The following is a 20,885-nucleotide window of genomic DNA, read 5'->3' as shown; positions in this document are numbered from 1 at the left end:
CTTTCACGACTGAAAAAAAAGAGGCACCAATTTAAATTAACTCTTTGTTTTCCCATATATGAAAAAAATTGGATACAGCCGCATATGTCTCAGTATCAGCTAGAAGGACACTGCATCTGTAGTAAAGCTATCACCACCAGAGATGCCATCTCTGTGCTGGATGGCAGATCCACCAGCTTTTCTAGGAAATCTGTGAAATCTGGGTCAACAATCTGAAAATCACAAATTGCTCTGTTTCTCTCACATCACCCTTCCAGACACTTGGAATACTTGCAAAGCTATAGTTACTAGGATGTGGCTTTCCAGTACAAGGCTGATAAGCAGCAAAATGATTACTACTGCTGCTTCCCTTCTTCCTTTCTTCTTCTTTTTTTTCTTTTAATTTGGCATTAAGCCTGAACTTTAAGAAATATATAAAAATCAGAGACTTTAAATGAAGTATGTGTGATGCAGAATAGTCAGATGTTTTCTACAACATCCTAGAGCAAGAACGCTGATGTCAAATGACCTAAAGAAGAGATTAGGAGCTCAGAAACTTGTATCTTTGGTTTAATAATTTAAATTGGTGTACTGCAAAACACCGCCTCACCACAGCTTGTTAGTTGATAGTATAATTACAGACTTTAAAACGCTTGAAGAGTGGATTTTCATTTTAGCAAGTATTGTTGTTTTAGGCTTAAAAAGGATCATAAGAAGAACGTATAAAATAATGAACTAAGCCACTTTGCAATTCTGTAGGTCTTTGCCGTCACACCCTTCAGGAATACCCGTTCCGAGCTTCCATCAGCCACGAGCGCTGCTCCCGGCCGCTTCCCAGCAGGGAGCCCGGGCCCCGCCGCAGAGCATTCCCTGATCCCAGCGCCCGGAGCTCCCACCGGTGTCCGAACGCGGACAGATCACGCGGGGCCCCGAGCCGCAGCCCATCCCGGAGCTGCCCCTCGGAACACAAAACCAGCTTTCAGGGGAAAGCCGCAGGCTCCGGCTTTTCCCACGGCGGGAATCACGAGTGCCTGCGCCGCCGTCGCGGCCCGGCGGAGGGAGAGGGGAGGGGGCCGGGGGGCGGCAGGCAGCCCTTGGCACTGCTGACGTGCTGCCGGGAACGAGCTCAGCTCCGAGGGAACGCGGCTGCCACAGACTGGCAGCGCTGCGGCTCCAGCAGCCAGCGCCGCTCCTGCGGCAGCCTCCTCCCTCCCTCCCTCTCTCCCTCCGTGCCTCCGTCCGTCCCTCCTCCGCCTCCACCTCCACCTCCGCCGGCACAGCCCCGGCTCTCTCCTTGCATCCCCGGCGCTCGGCGAGGCGGAGGGAGGGGATGGCGGGGGTCGCTGCCCGAATGCTCGGGGCGCTGTGCCTCGCCGCCTGCCTGCCCCCGGCGCTCGGGAGGGACGCCGGAGCACAGTGGACCCTGGAGAAGGTGGGTCGCGATTGCCTTCCCCAGGCGCTTCTTGCCTCTCCCTTGGTGCGGGGGGCAGCGCCTTCCCGGCGGGCAGGGGGCAGCGGCTGGGCGGGGGGACAGCCTCATCCCTCCTGCCCTGGCCGCCAACGCGAATTCCGGCTGGGATCACCTTTGGCGCGGTCCCGCAGGTGAGGGTGGGTGGCATGGCTTCCCTCTTAGCCCGAGCTTGGTGGCTGCAGAGAACAAATCTTCTTCACATGTTTGTCGTCTCGCACCGCCTGGAACCGGGCAGCAAGAGGATAAACTTTGTCAGGGGCAGTTAGTGAATTTAAGGGGAAACCCAAACAGGACAAAACGGATCAAAATCTGAAATTATATTCCTTATAACATTCGACTGTACTCCAACTTCCATTGTGATTATGGTGAGTCAGAGGACAGTGACTCAGTTTGAGAAGACAAATAGCTCTTCCAGAAGCATGCACATGTATCTAGGAAAAACAAGTAGGCACGGTGCTGATAGCCGATACAGAATTGTTTTGAAAGGATATAATGCTCTAATATGTTGTAGACCCATACTATATTGTGTATAATTTAAAGTGGTGTGTGAACTACTGAAAAGAGGAGGCTCAAGATAAGATTTAATTCAGGAGTGGTAAGCCCTAAACCACAGATTTCTCTATGTAGCAGCTCTTAGTGGTTCATTATGAAACATTAACATAGTTTTCTTCATAAAGAACTAAACCATTTGAAACATAGGAGAACATAAAACTGCAAATCACATTCAACTAAACATTTCAGGAATTTCCAAACGGAAAATATACTTCTAGGGCCCTTACCAAGTGTTTGTAGAAGAGCTGAACTCAAAGTTCAGTAAGAAGCAACTGAATTCCACTAATCCAGTGCACCATTCTCTTCACCAATAGAACAGAGTCCAGGACAAACTGGTAAAATGAAGCTTCTCTCACACCTTTCCACACGCTTCCCCTTAGTCATTCCCTTTCTCCTTCTTTTTATTCACCCCCCATTCAAGGAAATGTTGGCTTGTTTGTTTGTTTTTTAATGAGATACTCTGTCAGTCAGTTCTATTAATTGTATCTTACAATACATACATATATATGTGTGTAGAGATCAGTATATAATATATATACAGCTCGTGTATAGACTATACATCTATAACATGATACATCTGTATCACACACAATACATGTATATGTACATATATAGTATATGCATAAGAACATGTGGGGCTAAACCTTTAGTCACACTGGTCAGTGAACAACCATATAGCCCCAGTGCTCCTTCTTTTGGCCCCCTTGAGGCCCAGCACTTCAGTCCTTAGTTTGTTCCATTCTGACCAGTCAATCTCCTGGCCAGTGCTGTCAGTAGTGCATCCAACCACAGAACCATCGCATCTGAGCACCTCTGCCTGTGCACACACTAAGCAAGAACAACTTCCTCTTTCTCATCAAATTCTTGTCCTTCAACAACTTTTGTTCTTTCTCCCTGGAGGAAGTGTGAGCCAGAAATTCAAAGTCCTACAGGTAAGCCTGGGCTACTTGTAGAACTTGGAGTCTTGAGTTTTATACAGCGTAATACAACAGGCTTCGTGACAACCCTGTCATGAATACATTGTCGTGCCTCCCTGTTGTGGCAAAATAGGGATTGACCAACACTGTCAAGTGTGAGTCACTTACAAATCTTATTTTGCTTCTCTTTTATTTCATAACCACTTTTGTAATTCCTCTCACTTCCCAAATTTGAACATATCTCTGTTAATAGAAGTGGAAATGGATTCCTCTCTTTTGAAGTATTTTAATTAATTTTTACTTTAATAATGTTTCTTTGCAAAGTGATTTGATGACCCCAATTACCAGGCATGTTCTTCACTTGTTCAACTGCAGACATATTTTCTGAACTTCCTTAATTAAATTGTCCTCCTACACTCTTCTGAAGTACATGGCTTTAGCTTTCCTCTCTCCCCTTACAGCCTGCTCCCCTAAACCAAACAGCTCCCTGACAACATTTTCTCTTGTCTGTGTCTCTTCTACACTGGTCTAAGTTCCACCATATTAATCTTCTAGTATTTTAACAGACTGTTTTGCAGCTTACAGAGTACAGTTTCCAAACTTTCAAAAGTTCATTTTTATATCAGATGAAATGCAATTTTTCTTTAATTTATATCTAAATTTGCTAGCATTAAAAATGTAAACTGCCCATCCTAAATTTTGGTGTCCTTACAGTCTTAAAATTCAGCTTTAAACACTGTATTAAAATTGGCACAATAAGATTCAGTGTCTTTGTGTCACCCCTCTGCTTAATTTCACTAGTAAACTTATGGAGAATTTAGAGGAAAGGTTCACATGGAGATAAACAGCTAGGAAACAAGAGAAGGGCAGAAGTAAATGTTTACAGTGGCATCTAGAAAATACTTGTGCTTGTACTTGCTTGCACAAACACAAACAAAGTAGAAAAGAAGTCAAAAAGTGAGGCAACCCTCATTTTTTAAACAATATTCATCAAGTAGGGTAATAAGATAACAGGTAATAAGACACCTGACTCTCGAGGTCAGTTCACATTCTGGCCAGGTAATGGGTTTTAGGTGTTACTTCAAAGACATGGGAAATGACACACAGGACTAGAAAAGGAGAAGGAATTATGTTTTGTAAACACATACAATGATAGGGTTAGTCTACAGATATTTATGAAAATGTCAGTTTGGTGCAGGAGCAGCCTAAAAGCAAGTTAAACAGTCAAACAGTTTGAAGAAAGAAAAAGAATAAAATAAAAAAATACCATTGTCCTACAGGATAAACTACGGTGTGCTCATGTTCCAGTTTCTCTCCTTTTGCTCATCTCAGAAAGGATGACACAGACAAGGTACACTGAAAGACAGCAAGTCTGATCCGTCATGTAAGGCAGTTCCAATCAAAGAACAACTAACGGAGCAGTATTCTTCATTAGGAGAAAGACAGGAGTAGAGGGAAAACCCTGTGATATAAATGAGGAATGGATATGATAGTGCCTGAAATAGGAATCTATAAAAACAGTAGTGGGCCAGGAAGTTTCTGAGAAGGCCATTTCTAGAGATTGGATAGGTTCAAGCCTGGTGTATAAAGGGGCATTTGAGATGTCCTTGGGAATCCCACCTGGCATTCAGCTACCACTCCAGAGCACTACAGGACTCTTGCACATCAAAGATGTGCATTTGCCAGCTACATAAGGATGTCTCAAGCACTCTGTGTCAGCCCCAAAGGCCTGCCTTTGGGCAACAGAAAGGAAGTCAATCAGGAGGTAGCTCAGGTACTAGTGGTTGTCACAGGAGACAAGCTGTCGGTTCTGAGGTTAACCCACGTGTCACCCAGCTGACAAATGCCCCAGCTAGCCCCAAATGAGCCACAGCACTCAGTGCAGTCACACTCACTGCCACTGAGGGCAGAGGCCACAATGACACAGTTTGCTCCCTCTGGGAGTGAGTTACCTTAGGCATTTCTTTGCAGTCCTGCATCTTAAAATATAGACACAGCATAAAGCTAAGTATTATTACTACTAGAAACAAAGCTTCTGGTGTTTGTCTCAATAAAAAACCTCAGTTGAAGGTGGCGTGGTTGTAGACATGACATGTAGAATTAAGATATTAGGAAACAGAGAACCCATTCATAGGTTGAGGTTTTACAGCTAGGTGGTAGGTAAAACTTTCTCCCATGCTTTTAACACTAGCATATTTTGCATGGAAATGAAAGATAGAGAAGCCAATCATTTCTGAGTGAAAAGGGTTTTTTAAATTACTTTTTGTTGGGAGTAAATCAAAGTAGCACAATATACCACTTTTATTGTAATTCTGAAGAAAACTGTGGTCAAAAAGGTCTAGTAATAGTTATAGTGGTCTTTCTTCTCTCTACCTTCTACAGTATTCTCACCAACCAAGAATTTTAGGTTCTGATGCCATTCAAAAAGTTGTGGCCAACACAGATGTTTCTGAAATGTGGGAAAATGATTTGCGCCCTATCCTGATAGAAAGATACCCGGGATCACCAGGAAGTTACATTGTGCGACAGGTAAGACAGCACTTCCTGAAAACCTCTAAGAACATCTTTATTATATATTATTATTATTTATATTCTGGTAACGCCTTTGGTGACCCCCACTGAAGAGACAGTCACATTCCTTTCATTCAGTAGGATGAAGTCTATCATTGTTCAGGTCTAGACTGCATAGTGCCTACATGACACAGCTTGCACATTAGCTGACATTATTTTCCAGGGCTGCATAGCATGATTAAAAAGAAATCTTTTCTTTAAAAATCTTTATTTTCTTTAAAGTGTTTTAAATTAAAAAGCTTGGCCCAAGTTTGGCACCCAAAGTACACCACAGTGGTTCTCCTTTCCCTCACATGAGCAGGTTTTTGGTCACTGGTTCAAACCTGAGACCATGCATGGGATGAAATAAATGATACCCCTGCCACATTTTCTGGAGAGGCCCTGTCCTGTGCTGTTACAGTGCCCTGGAGTGTTGCTTCAGATGGGTGTATCAACACAAAAGGGGATCACAGGGGCCAAAGGAGCAGGCAGATGAAATGGTCAGCATGACGAAGTGCAGCCCTGGTCCACGAACCACGTCAGCTCTGCTGGCCCAAGCACAGCAGTGTCCTAGTGCTGGGCTAACAAACCCAGACTGCAGCTGGCTCCAAGGCAGTAAAGGCTCCAGCACACATTGTCTTTGAGCCACAAGAAGTTACCACACAACTGGGTTGCTGCCCTCTCAGCACCTCTGCTCTGGATTCACAGCGTGGGCATCTTCAGGACAGTGTCCATGCTGGCTCTGGATTACATTAGCCGAGCGGGAGACAGACAATAGTACAGCTGAGTTCACTAGAAGGCATTCACATCATCTCACTAGCCTTCATCTACCCTTCAGGCAGTGACTCAGCAGCTCTAAGACAGCTCTAACTACAATAAATTTATTTGCCACTCTGCAATTTGTAGACTGGGAAAATGCAGACTTTTTACACTTTGTGTGTGTGCGTGCGTGCACGCCTCTATAGATTTAGTCTTGTGGTTTCTCTAGTGATACCCTGGAAGGCAGCCAAATGAAAGGGGGAAAAGGAAGAAAAACAAAAAACCAGCTGATCCTAGGCTAGAAGACCACAGATCATGTTCAAAATAGGATCATCCTGTTACAAGGTAACAGCATGTATTAAATTAGACCCCCCACCAAAGGCAAAAAAGAAGAGTCCCCTATTGTGAAAACACAATAACAGAGTTTGAAATGGATGACACCTCTTTGTTGAGACACAAAAAGCAACAGACTCCTTTAAAAGAAAAGGCTACTGGGAACTCCATCCAGGTTTATACAGTCCCCTTAATCCTTGACAGACATCCTTTTTCTGCCTACTGATAGCTGATAGACCATAAAGTGTAAAAGCTTTCAGAGGGTGACCACAAACAAAATGGAAGTTTGTTCTAGCACTAAAATCTGTGTCAATATTCTTACTGACTTCACTAAGAGCAGAATAAGTTGTTGAAGTCTATTTTCCCCTCAGAGGCTTTTCCTAATGTTTACTTAAAGAGAGAGGAATCTGCCTTGAAGAAGCACTCAAGGGACCCATAAAAATAAGTTCCTCAACAGAGAAACAGAGATGTCCCTCTAGTATGAGTTAGCCAGAACTCTGGTCGAAGTATACCTGGGACTGTTAGAGGTGTTGTCTTTAGGTAGGAAGATAACTTGAATGAATGATTTCTTTTATAGATTGTCTTAATTCTTATCTTTAAGTGAGCTACACTTACAGAATTTCATTTTAAAAGCACTGTTCTGAAATGTTTAATTCTTTCTTTAATTTAAAGGAATCTACCTATCTCTTATGGCCTTGTAAACAATTTATGTCACTTGAAAGGCAGATTTCTCACAGAAGCTAAAAAGCCCAACCACCTCACACCAACCAACCAAACCAAACCACTTTTTTTTTTCCTTATACTGCTGTGGCATCTCTGCATGGTAATTGTCTGAACAGCCACAACAAGGTCTCTGCAGCCAATTCTGACTTTACATTTAAGGCCACATCTGAGTTAAGATTTGAAGATGTTAACATTAAATCTGCTCTAGTTACACCTCAAAAAAACATTGGCCTGAAAACTTCAGAGATCAAGATCTTAATGTGTCATAATAATTGGCAATCATTCAAAACATCTTCACACTCCAAAGACAAGGGTCAAAAGGGAGAAATAAAAAGCAAATGAGTCAGTCAATGGCTCAGGTAGCAAAGTTATACTGCGAAATTACATTTTTTGCTATGAAGTTTATCCTTTAAAATACAATGAACTTACAGAAATAAGAGCCACTATTAATTAGCTAATTACAACTCGTCTGCAACATCCTTCTGCAGCAAGAAATATTACTCTGATTGTTTTTTATAATTGCAGCATATCAAGCACCATCTTCAAACATTAAAGGCTGGTTGGGAAATTGAAGAAGATACATTTCAGAGATACACACCATATGGATATAAAACATTTTCAAATATCATCAGCACTCTCGACCCCTCTGCAAAACGTCATCTTGTACTTGCTTGCCACTACGACTCAAAATTCTTTGGACAACAATGGCAGGATAGAGTGTTTGTAGGAGCAACTGATTCAGCCGTGCCTTGTGCTATGATATTGGAGCTGGCACGTGCCCTGGATAACAAGCTTCAGTTAATCAAGGTAGTTTTTTTGTTTCATTTTAATTTGCTTTTCCAACAGCGACAGGCCTCAGGGCATTTCCACATTCTTTTCCATAGTCTGCATGCTGGGTTCTCCGATTGCTGTGCCTGTAGTAAATCTCCCACTGACTCCAAGAACAAACAGAGATCAGTATCTACTACTCTATAAAGTACATTATCACAGTAAAATTTCTTATAAAAAGGGGGGATATCTAAAAGTTATCTATATAAACACAGACTATACAAAAATAAATGATACACGAATAATAGCTGTTTCATAGATCTGGAATGATGTAATGCTACTTTCTATCTAAAAGGCACAGAACCCTACTCAGAAGTTCCTATCATATCCAGTAACATCTAGTGTCATTGAAAAAGTTTTGTTGCATTCTGAATCCTGCAGAAATCCCTCGGCTGTATTCTGCTTTGGGACACACATGAACTAATTGTGGTGCAGAAGAGTCACACTCAGGCCCTCCCATCCCATAAGGATTTCAAGTTTTGTTTCTTATCTTTTTTTACCAATTTGAATAGTTTATTTATGAAAGAAGTATAATGTTATCAGTCTGTGTTTCCTATGCCACAAAAATCTGCTTCAAAGGGCTGCAACTGCTAGGCACAAAACCCTGTTGAGCCTACAAACTCTCAAAGCTTGTAGGATTATACATTTGTTGGATTATGGATTCACTAGTGCCATCTACTGGTTCAGTATTCACTATTTACAGAAAAATAATTCTCATACACTTAAAGAGCTTTCACAGGAAAAGGTCTCTCAAAGGTGAGAGACACTTTGTAAAGTGTTAGGAGTATACTCAGCTCAGGTATTAAGATTACTTGTCAACAGTAGTTTCCAGAAACTGATTTGGTGCCTTCTGACATGTGAATATTTAAGAATGAGAAGATTAAGAATGTGCCAATATTTCTAATCACAGAACAAAACACTCATGCAATATATATGCTTTCACTCAGAAGCTTAATTTATGATCAGTTTTCCTGGTGATTATTTATGAAACAACCTGCACACTGACTTTAAAAACTGGCTTTTTTTACTACTAATACATCATTTTAGAATGAAAATTGTTTTATCATTTAAGATGACAGCACTTGACAAAAAGGCAATTAATTACTTTGCGCAGGCCACCATTTGTACAGTCTGTTAACAAAATATACTTTGGGATCCATCTGCTTAATACATTAGCTATGATATTTTTGCTTTGCTTATGGTAGCACAACAGAGTTTGTTTTCAGCCAAATCCATTTATACTTTGACTTGAAGCTGTGATTTTTATCTTGATGTTTGTCCAGTTATATAGAGTAAGTCTAAAATTAATGGGCAAAGACATCTCTCTACATTCTTAAAATGTGTTAAGCAGTAATAGCAATAATAACACAAATACTACTTTCTAAAACTCAAATGGCGTTGATACAGTTCCTCCAGAACATAATGCAAATTGACTGCTGTCCCCAGAGCTCTGTCATGTGCAAAGGACAAATGGTAGCAAACCACTGCCATTAGAGAAATCGATACCCCACTGTGAGCACAATCAATACCATCTTGCCTGCGTGAGCGACATTTTATAGAAGCTTTCCACTACTGTTTATGTTGGATCAGCTCCAGCTGCTTGGGAGTTGTAGCCCATACAGGACATGACTGCTGCCAGCAACCCCACCTTTTTAACCACATCATGCAATTTTACTTGAAGTAGTGTTAATTCATAGAGGAGTTGAAATATTTATAGCAACTGTCAAGACCACAGTTCCCAAAACTGTTCATTTAGTGGAACCAGACTGGGATGCGCCGTGCTGTCGATTATCAGGAAATGCTGACAGTTCAAACAAGGCTTTAGATAGCAGACTCCTACACTGGGAAGAAATTTCATACAGATGTCTTTCTTGTGATATACTCTCAGGTTTTAGTGCTGTTATATTTTTGGTTGTTGAAATGGAAAGACATATCTACCCACTCTCTTTGCTTTGGTTTAGGGTAAAGTTGCCTCAGTGATTGCAAGTTCCCCTGAATGAAAAGAAAGGTCTCAAAGAACCATCAACTTGACAAACATATAATTCACCTCCACTGATGCACAGCTGTAGCAATTATATTAATCCTTGTGGTGCAATCAAATAATAATATTAGCACTCCCATCAGGTGTTGTTACTGACATGTCTCCTCATTATTTGAGATAATGTTGCTGCTATCTGTTTTGCAGACCTGTCTCAACACTCAGCTCATGTCTTCCAAAGTCAGAAATGAAACTTTTTTCCAGAACCAAAATGATACAGGACTGGAGAATGTGTCGCTGTGTTAGATAAATAACAATTACCTTGACTGATCACTACCACTATTACACTGTAATAACAGCCAAAGGAAGGTTTGCATAGGAAACCTTGAAAATACACCCTTATTCATGTTACTTATATGACTACAGTATTTGCCATTTACTTAATGTTCTGGCCAGAATCAGTTACTTTACTTTTAACTTCCTCCAACAGACCAGCTCAGCACCAAGACCAGACCTTTCACTTCAGCTCATTTTTTTTGATGGTGAAGAGGCCTTTGTCCGGTGGTCCCCTTCCGATTCCCTCTATGGATCTCAACACTTGGCTCAGAAAATGGCATCTACTCCACATCCACCTGGTTCAACAACCACAAACCAGCTGCAGGGCATAGTAAGTGGCTTTCACCTCCTTAATGAACAATAGTAAATGGCATTTTTAAAAATATTTACTTAGTAGGTAACTGGCCAAATTCCCAAGAAACCATGACCCCACTAAAGTTACAGGAAGAGGCAGGCTTCTGGAAACATTATGAAATATGACAGAGAATTGGCAAGAGCTTTTCAGGTGATTACACCTGCTGCATGCAAGTATGACGAGGAGTCATAGAAAAATCAAATTACACAAATTTACTAGAATATAAAGTAGGATACCCACCTTCTTCAAGAAAAGATAATTCAATGTGACAAGGAAAGAGCACAAACAGTATTGGCCTATGAACGAATTTCACCTAGCTCAGTACTAAGCTACAGCAACCTCTGTTTTCCTTTGATTCCTGCTAACATTCTGGTTGTCTGTTCCCTTCTACTTTCCCTGTTTACTGCTGAGGCACTTCTGTCACTGCTTCTTGTGACTCATAAAATGTCTTTCCCTTGACAGACTTTGTTGTTCTCAGGGGAAGAAGCAATTTCCTCTTCTTTCTCCCCACCTAGCGTAGTTTTTCTCTTAAAGAGATATAACACACAAATGGCAAACTAAGCTATGCAGCCTGCTTCAGCTTGAGGAACAGGGAAATAGCCTGTCTTTTCCCTCCTTGGAGAGACAGCAAAATGTATCAGATTGGAATCAGGTTCTGCTAGTGAATCCTTCTCAGGCATCATGGTAGAAAAGCCAGATCTTTGGCCAGAGCAAGCAAAGAGCTGCTCATGACCTACATAGGAAACCAAGAGGTTTCATTGCTGCTGCTGGAGTTGTAGGAAAGCGCTCTGTACTAAAGATCCTTTCTTCTGTAGGACCTGTTTGTACTACTGGATTTAATTGGTGCACCAAACCCAGTCTTCCCCAATTATTTTCCAAACACAATTCGATGGTTTCAGAGGCTTCAGACAATTGGTAAGTAGAAGGATATGGGCTTTGAATGAATTTCAAAACCTAGTGAGTTGTTTCTGAATGTATTAAGTCCTGTAAATCAGATTTTTAGATTACCTTTCTGGTTTACAGTAATAATATTTGATAATGTAAACATGAAATTTGGTTCATCTTAAACCTGTATGAAGATTTTGATATTTAATTAATAAAACAACTGAGGAAGACTCTCAGACATTTGGAAGCAACAAAACAGATTCTATTACTGATTGTCACGCTGTGGCTCTTGGCAACTGCCTCACTTCTGTTGTAGCTCTCGCTTCCGTAAAAGGATGGTAATAGCACCAATCTTGAGGTCTTCCAAGTATTAAACAAATACAACAATGACTGTCTAGTCACCACTGCCTTTTTCTTCTTTGATGGAAAAAGCTTCCATGTGAGAGGAAAAATAATTCAAACGTGCTAACATGCCTCATTGTCCAAAAATTGTAATAATCCCTTTCATTGTGCATTACAGAGCAAGAGCTACACAACATGAATCTGCTGAAGAACCACCCTGTTGAAAGTCAGTATTTCCGGAGTACTTTACATCGAGGCTTGGTTGAAGATGATCACGTTCCATTTTTATTGAGAGGTACCAGAGATTCTTATATTTTGAAGTATATATTCAGCAAGAAATGCATTATTTAGTGAATGAGTAAGTGCATATGCTCCTGTTTTTCAAGCTTATTTGCCCCAGCTTGAGGCTTCCAAATCCAACTTTACAGCTTTAAAAAGCATACTTGAACAAAAGCTGCAATAAAACATACCTATCATCATTTTGCTGGAGCTTCAATGGTACAGAGAGAATGGAAATATCTGTCTGCAGTAGTGTCCTAAAAAATTAAGTGACCCTGTTCCACTCAGCAGAGCACCTTCAAAACTAAGGTGGGCCAAATAAGGGTAGATTAGTGAACTCTTCTGATTGAAGTTTTCTACAGTACAGCAAGGACCACAAGGGTCATATTGCTAGAGAAGGGTGAACCAGAAAGGAATGCACCACTAGTTCAATGAAGAGGAAGGGAGGGAGGTATCTTCATATCCAGCCCCTAATTTTACCACTGCTTATGGTCTGTTAACTACTGAGTAATGCAGAATGTGCACAGCTCTGGAAGTGGACATAAGGGCAGCTGCACCTCTCCACTTCTAAGCAAGGGCCCTCTTCACTGAGCTCTGCTTACTGTGTCCTGCTCAAGGGCCTTTCAATGCCACAAATCTTTCATTTTTCACACCAAGGCAGGGCCCAAGTCCAACAAATGCAACACAACCATCCTAAATCATGGGATACAAAAATGCGACACAGAAGAAGCTGATAGGAGAAAACAGTGATTACACTTCAAAACCTTTTCTAATCACATAACACCTAATGAAAAAAATGGATTCCTTAGTGGTATGCAGCTGAAAAATGAGAAACAAAAAGCAGTAAAACAGGAAAGAGGCTGAGAAAAAAACCAATGCTCCTCCCCAAAAGCAATCAGAAAGCAGAAGACTGATTTAATTCCTCTTTTACCTAAAAGTTGCAATACATATAGGTGGCTTGATGTGTATATATATATATATATATATATATACATACACACACATATATATACGCAGTGATACAGTCCTTTCAAGTGGAAGTTCCTCTATCTGAGGGTAACACTGGCAGTATTTTACAGAGTAAAAGTAAGACACCATATTTTACCGTTTATGCAGAGAAGTAAAAAAATGCTTCAAAAATGTTTAATCTTAAGACTTTCATAAAAACATGGTAATCAGTTTTCAGTTCAAGAAGCTGCAGTGATTCCTCTGTCCTTCTCTAGCTCCTAAACACACAATGCAAAGAATCTCAAAAAAAAAAAAACCCCAACAAGTAGCTACAGATTACTTAGGAAAAAAAAATAATAGAGGGAAAAGTATTCAAAGGAAAGGAAGGTCAGTGTTACACAACACACTCTTTAATGATGGAATGCAGTCACAAGCATCAAAATAAAAGAAGGTAAAAGGAAGCTGCAGTGACACACCCTATAAAGCAAGCTTACTGAGTAGTTACCTGACTCTATTGCTAAATGGTGCAGTATCAGTTGGCTTAACAGAACTTCTCCAATATTTCTTCTCCAAATTTCACTTTCCTTTTTATAGGGGTTCCAGTCCTGCATCTGATTCCATCCCCTTTTCCTGCAGTATGGCATACCATGGAGGACACAGAAGAAAACCTTGACAAAGCCACTGTCGACAATCTCAACAAAATCCTTCAAGTGTTTGTACTGGAATATCTCAACCTGTGACAGACAAAGCATCAACAAATTGTACTCCATTCACAACACTGTTTGCCCACCTTCACATTTGCTATTTAATTGCATTGGAGAGTACCAAGGTGAAGAAAAATATGATAGTTCTTGCTAGACTGACTATTGATTCAGCTGTTCCTGGCCCAATGGTCCATGTAGCCAAAAGAGACACCATTAAATAAGAACTAGTTCAGCCTGGAAAGAATTTGATCTTTCCATGTCTTATCTCTGAATAAAAAAAAAAAGCCCCAGAATTTTTCCAGATTGTTATAATTGGGTTTTGTCACATATTATGATCCCAGGAGGGAATGCCTCATGATTTAATTGTATGATACAGTTTTTACAAGGTGTGACCAGCATCTGCAGTGTTCAGCTATGGAAATTTACAACATGTTATCAAAAGAGGCAAAAATCACACTACAGCAGACTTCTGCTCCGGGTTGAAATAAACCACCTCATGCTGGTGTGAGTTGCTAGAGCTGCTGGCACATAGATGTGATTTTTAATCCTCTCTGGTCCCTCTCGTCCTTCCCCTACAAAGACAGCTGCAAGGGTTTTCTCATGCTGACCACCAGAAAACAGAGAAATAATCCAAATTCAGTTTTGTCCCAGTCATTTGTTGGATACTTTTTGATGGAGGAGGGTGGTGGGGGGTGATGCTAACAGGAAGGTATGGCGGGGTTTCCTTGGGCTCTGACTGCAACACAGGAGACACAAACAGAAGATCAGGTGCTGTGTGGGAGCAATACCCCAATACATACCATTCAGTCACGTGAGAATCATTCGCAATTTGACCCAAAAAACCTCCAAAACCCCACCCACCTGCTGTTTTCAATACAGACTACAACAGAAATAATCATACAAGGAAAGTGTTCACTTCAGAAACTATAGTTTATCTAAATACAATTTTAAAGGCAAAGTGCTATCAAAAATAAAATGTTATTAAAAGCAAGACAACAGTTTAGGCACCAAAAAGATACCAATTTAACAACCCTGTGCTTTTACATTCCTTACTGGAATTATTCAATAGATTTAGTGTAACACTGGCAAAAAGAAAGCCTGGAATGAGATCAATGAAAGCCAGAAGAACAGTATTCAAAAGCTACTGACAGAATTATGGTTTCCACTGGTGAGAAAAGGATGAGAACATTTTAAGAAAAAAATAAAAATATCAAGCTGGTAGAAGATGAACTGAGAGAAAAAGAAGTCAGTATTTTACTGCTCCAGACTTCTTCCCTACAAAGTCCTACCCTGAGCAAAGAGATTTAAAAAGGAGGTAAGCCATGGGGTTGAAGGCATGTTAGATTTGGCCTGTATTTTACCATTTTCCTAAAGCAAACATTTTGGAGCCTAAGACAATATTAACATCCACATTATGAAGTTGTAACAGAAATACATATTTACAGCAATGAAAATTTGTAAAACTTTACTGTTACAGGATAGCCTGAAAATTAAATTCAATTTGATTTTGGTAGCTCAAGATGAAACAAAAGCCTTTTGTTTTCCTATCACTTTAACACTGGTGAAAAACATTTGTCTTACCTGCAACTTCTGAAATAGAATACAATGAAAATTCTAAAAAATTAGACAGATGTCTTTATTTTCGGGTATTACTGTACATCAGTGTAAATATATCAAAGCTTCTTGAACTCTTTGCAATCATATTCTCCTCTACTTCAGCCCATGAGAAAATAGTCTAAACAACTACATTAAATCTTCTGAAGTTTGAATACTTTGAGAAGCCTCCTAAGTGGCAAAGAAAGGTAACAGAATGGCTGAATATAGAAGTATTAAACATGAATTCGTGTGGCTGATTTGTTTTGGTGAACTCTTGTGGTACTTCATACTTTGCAGGACCTCTGAAAAATGCAGTGCACATTTGCAGTGTGGACTGCTACTCCGCCTCTTTGAGAATTTGAAAGTTAACTTAAAACATGCTTCATTGTGAAATGCTGGATCAGAGGGTTGTTATAACTGGGAAAAGCCTGGTTTTTTAAAAGTCTCTATTAAGACTTAGGTGAAACCATGATTTAACCACATAGTACACCAAATCATGTCAATTTTGTCACTAACTTTTTACTGTCTGAGCATGCAGCTCTTGAGTTATGTTTACTCAAACCAAAGAAATGAGATACAGGTTGCTGTAATATGAGTCAATATTTCTCAAAATGTGAAGAAAACATGAAAAGGCTTGCCTTCTTTTTCTTCCCCCTTGGGTTTTGGGTTTTTTTTGGTGCAGGAAAAGATGGCCATCTCCTAACTGGATGCAAGCCCTAGAAAGGTTTACTTAAAGAGGGAAGGGTCATCATCTTAACAATTTGTATGATCCATCATTCATTTAAAAAATAATTGCTGGAAGGAAAACTTACATCAAGCCAGTAACCATGTGAATCCAAGAATCTAGGCTCTCAAAAGCACAAGAAGTAATCAGTAAAGCAGACATGGTACAAGGTGGGTTCTCATTGCTTCTAAGGCAGAAGAGAACAAGCAGGTAGTACAAAGTCAAAGCTATATGACAAAATACCCAGAAAACAAAAAATACAAGTGAAGAGACCAGGACTGGTATCTCTTCTACTCTCAGTTTCAACACTGAATATGAATAAATATCCAGATCCATAGGATCTGGACAAGTACATGACACATAATCACTTCAGAATTCAGAGAGAGGCTTTATGTTGAAGAACCTATGCCCAGATAGTTTCTCCTTCCCTGTTGGATGGTGGCAGCAAGGCTTAGGAATCAACAGAGGACTTCAGCTAATCTAATCAGCAGAATTGCTGCCCAGGTTCTCTCCTTGAAATGGACTTGTCATATCTCAGTCAAGGGGAAGGGAACAAAAATCAATTTACCACCCACAAAAGGCTGTCACTGGCTTTGTGTGCCAAAGGTGTCTGTGGTTACCACCTGGGTAAAGGGAATGCAGAACACAATGAACTCAAGAGCCATCACTCAGCACGTAAAGCTGATAAAAACCCCGTATTATGGTAGTTATTTGTCCTGTAACAGGTGCTCTGGCTCCTTCTGTATCAGAACAAGGCAGTTTCTCCTTGAAAGAATCTGAAGCCAAATAATGGTATGTGCCCCTCAAACTCTCTAAAGCTGGATGCATTTACCTACAAGTGATTGTGATCCTGTGCAATCACAGCTGGAACAGCTTAAGGGAGTAACTGCCAAATCCTCTGGCAGACAGAGATGACAGTGAGTCCCAGTGCTCTTTCTTCTCTAGCTGGGACAGCATTCCTAGCATTAGGAATGAAGATAATATAAATTAGCAATTCTTATTCACTACATATCAAATAAACATTTAGACTGTGACCACTTAATAGCAAAACACAGTTAGAAAAGACAAAATGTATAAAAAACACTGTCTGTAGAATTATTCCAAGGACCCAGTCTACACTGGTAGTTGACCCAGCAGAACAGTTCTGAAGTTTGACATACCTGCTCATTGAGACTGAAGTATCACCCCAGAGCATCCCTTCAACAATATATATAGAGAGATAACTATAAAATCTTGTACACAAATTACCACTTTCTCCTTGTCATTTAATAATTATACTGATTTTATTTTCCTCATATAAAAGGAGACATTTTACTCTGTGCTGATTAAACAAATATTCTTAATATATTCGTAACAATAAAGCAGCTAAAAAGCTGTTCTAATATCTAAAAGAATATTTATCATCTGCACATATGATATATATTGTAAACAATCACTCAAAAAATATTTTTGTTAAAGTGATTATATTGCACTCAGAATTCTGGAATTCTCACCCTCCCTTCTCATTTTAAATCAAAGATCAGCTTCACTTTTTAATAAAATGGAGATTTAATTTTCTACTAAAAACAAGTAATCATGCATTCAATATAATACAATGTATTGAAAGTATCAGAAAAAGGGCATGTGTTTGATTATGAAACTGGAGTAAGGAACAATTCTTAAACAGGCCACACAAGAGTAGTATATTGTAAACATTCTGCTGGCTCTAAGGTGTTGCAGATGCTGTAGAAAGTGCAGTCTAGTTCAGCACCCAAGAGATACAGAGAATCTGTTCAAGTGTTCTGTACTTCAGTGAATTTCCATGCAGCAATGGCACATGTAACACACTCACAGAAAGACAGGACAATGAACCAGAGGTGATTACTGAGTTAATACTGACCTCATAGAAACAGAGCCAATTGTTGTCTCTTCATTGTAATCTTTAAATGAAAGTGTCCCAGGTCATTATGTTTTCTTACAGAGCAGTGAAATTTTCACTCTCACTTCAAATGAAGTACAGAACTAGACTCCCTACTTGTAGCTTACATGGACAGTGTCCCAGTGGCAGTCTGGACACTACCCTCAGCCTAAAACATCCCCACAAGATACATGCAGAATGTCACCTTGCTTTTGCAAGAATGACTACCTCCTCCAAGCACTGGCTCAAGAAACACAGGTCATGGAGGGGGGGAAAAAAAAAGGAAAAAAAGAGGCAGTGTCCTTACACAGAAAAAGAAATCCTCAGCCAGTGAAGAGGCCACAGATCTTTAAAATTCAAAGGACGGCTGTTTTCTCCACTCAGATCTACATGAGAAAGATTTCTTTATCAAAGCCATTCTCTTCAGGTAACATAGTATCCTTGGAATCCCTGAGATACTACAGCTCCTTGTAACCACCTCGCAGAAATGGAGACACTGACTTAGCACACAGATGAACAAGGTGGAAGCCAATATACAGCACCCTGAGTTGCAAGTGAAACAACAGGAATGGGCAACCCCTTCCTAGACGGCCAACAGATGCAGAAGAATGAGCAGAGGAGCAATTGTAACATAGATACTGCACAGGGGAACAGAAAAAAACCTGAAATATTTCTAAAAGGCCTTTCCCTGTTAGCAGAGCAGAGGAAGAAAAGACAGCAATGAGAGGGAAGAGATCTCTGAGAAAGGCCCTGGAGAAATATGGACACCTCAGTGTACAGCAGAACAGTAATGCAAAAGCAGAGACAAGTTAAGTGGTCTCATTCCAAGTGTACACCAAAGGTTAAGCACTCCAGCAGTGACTATGAACTGTCAGCGATCACTGACCTGTACTCTGGATATAAACCAGGAATATAAATAAATTACTTTTCCCCCTGGAACTACAGAAAAAATACAAAGAGGAAAATACAAAGTCACAATCAAATCATAGAATACTCTCCATAGTCAAAAATGAAATACTGGCTTCAGAAACAATAGTCATCTGTTCTGTATCCTAAATAGGATTAACTGTAAAAAAGAGGTGCTTGTAAAATCTTAAGTTTTAAGTATTTTATTTCCCAGTATATTGCTAAATAATTCTGCAGTTAAATCAAAAAGTAAGAAATATCAGAGATGAGTATGGAATATTTACAACTAGAAAATGGTTGCCGAACCATCTGAATTTCTATAAAAGAGTCAATAAAAATGTAAAAACATGGTATCACAAAATTAATCACAATCTGAAAGGCCGGATTGTCTTCACAATGGCCACAACATGAAAACTGATGGATTTTTGCAACCAAAAACTAATTGTGATTTGGCCCAAACATGGTTTAATACAGCAATCAAACATCTCTGAAAATTGGGACTTGTATTTCTGCCATTTCCTATTCTCTCAGCTATTCAGCACTCAGTAACTAATTCTCATTAGAAAAAAAAATGTTACCTGGTCACAATTTTATTCTCTAATGGAGTTGTGCTGCATCTCAATACATTCTTGGATAAACGAAGAAAAGGAGATAAAAAAGATGAGTAGAAATAGACACCCTATAAAAACTACTTGTAAAGTATTTTAAGTCTGGAAAATATCTGTGGCATTACACAGGCTACTGCTGATGTGAAGAAAAAACTGCTATTTAACCACTTCATGAATATGAACAATGCACTTGTTCCCAGCCATTTAGAATGATTTGACATTCCAAATGTTTATAAAAATTGGGTAATAAAAGAATTAAGTCAATACCCTTAAGTACAATAAATAATGGTGTTTATTATGGTCGGGGCTGACCACGAGCGTTTGTTCCATATCTGCTTGGGACATTTGCAAAACCAGTTCTGAATCCTTGAGCTGCTCCCATTCCTGGTATTCCAAGTCCTTGATTGAGTACACTGCTGTAGGGTGCAGATCCATGATTAAAGCCCAATCCATAGGGCTTTGTCTGAGTGTTTAAAAGGATGACTGGACTCACATTTTTGCCTGGTGTGTTAAAAGAAAATTCTGGTGGTGGGCTGCTGGGCTTAGCTGGAGTGGATGTAACAGGGTTCAAATTATCAGCAGCTTTCAAAGATGGCATTGGAATAATGTGATGATCCGAAAGGTTCAGAATATTGTTTGCAATAGGCACAGATGATAAGGTAGGTCTGATCCAGTCATCTTTGAAAATCTGAACAGTCAAGGTAGAGACCAGTGTGTATAATCTGTTAGTGACATGGGCAAGTACCATTTGTTCATTCGCATCTCTCCGAATTCGGACATGGACTGATCCGGCCTAGAAAGTGATAAAAACAAGTTGGCTGTTAATTGTTGCTCCAGTAAGGATTCCCCACATGCATTTAAGAAGAGGTAAGTTCTTCTGCAGAGAATTACACAATGACCTTTTGCAGTGGAGACTACTGACTAAATTAAGAACATTATTACAGGACACATTTTGATCTTTCCTAATGTGTTGCTCTCTTATGAGCATATCAAGATCATCATTCAGGAAAAGTGAGTCTTAGAACCAAACTATGCAATACAACATGTGATGGGAGGAAAGGCAACAGCTGGGGGGAAAATGGCTCAAAAGAAGAACAAGGCGCAGACAGACCTCATACGCCAAATTTAGGCATAAGTGGCAGAAGAGTAAACTGAAAGCTATTTTTACATTAGAAAATGAGAACTGCTGCCTTTTTCGTTGTTTTAGGAAGGGTA

At 40.0% G+C, this 20,885-nt stretch overlaps 2 protein-coding genes across 9 annotated transcripts in view; one reads left to right on the top strand and one right to left on the bottom strand.

The window, feature by feature from the left end:
- The first annotated feature begins 1,226 nt into the window (after positions 1–1,226).
- Positions 1,227–13,980, top strand: QPCT (glutaminyl-peptide cyclotransferase). Its single transcript, XM_069009960.1, has 7 exons — positions 1,227–1,411; positions 5,302–5,448; positions 7,810–8,091; positions 10,581–10,757; positions 11,597–11,696; positions 12,187–12,303; positions 13,830–13,980. Exons 1-7 carry the CDS (start codon positions 1,310–1,312, stop codon positions 13,973–13,975), a joined length of 1,071 nt encoding a protein of 356 aa, XP_068866061.1. The 5' UTR covers positions 1,227–1,309; the 3' UTR covers positions 13,976–13,980.
- Positions 13,943–20,885, bottom strand: part of SLC30A6 (solute carrier family 30 member 6) — a 20,926-nt gene continuing 13,983 nt past the window's right edge. For 3 of the 8 annotated variants that reach the window (XR_011149807.1, XR_011149811.1, XR_011149812.1), the window contains 3 exons: positions 18,464–20,463; positions 17,092–17,218; positions 16,364–16,446 (listed from right to left, as the gene is read on the bottom strand). Coding sequence is in view for 2 of the 8 variants with exons in the window: in XM_069009958.1 (XP_068866059.1) it covers positions 19,966–20,463 (498 nt within the window). In the remaining 6 variants the exon portion in view is untranslated. Of the gene's footprint in view, positions 13,970–16,363; positions 16,447–17,091; positions 17,219–17,569; positions 20,464–20,885 lie in introns of those variants that run through there. The other 5 variants (XR_011149810.1, XR_011149809.1, XR_011149808.1 and 2 more) reach the window with 5 other exon arrangements.

The sequence above is a fragment of the Aphelocoma coerulescens genome, chromosome 3 (assembly GCF_041296385.1).
Source record: "Aphelocoma coerulescens isolate FSJ_1873_10779 chromosome 3, UR_Acoe_1.0, whole genome shotgun sequence".
NCBI classification, from domain to species: Eukaryota; Metazoa; Chordata; class Aves; order Passeriformes; family Corvidae; genus Aphelocoma; species Aphelocoma coerulescens.
Note: the sequence above shows the minus strand (reverse complement) of the source record. Positions and strands in the feature narration are given on the sequence as shown.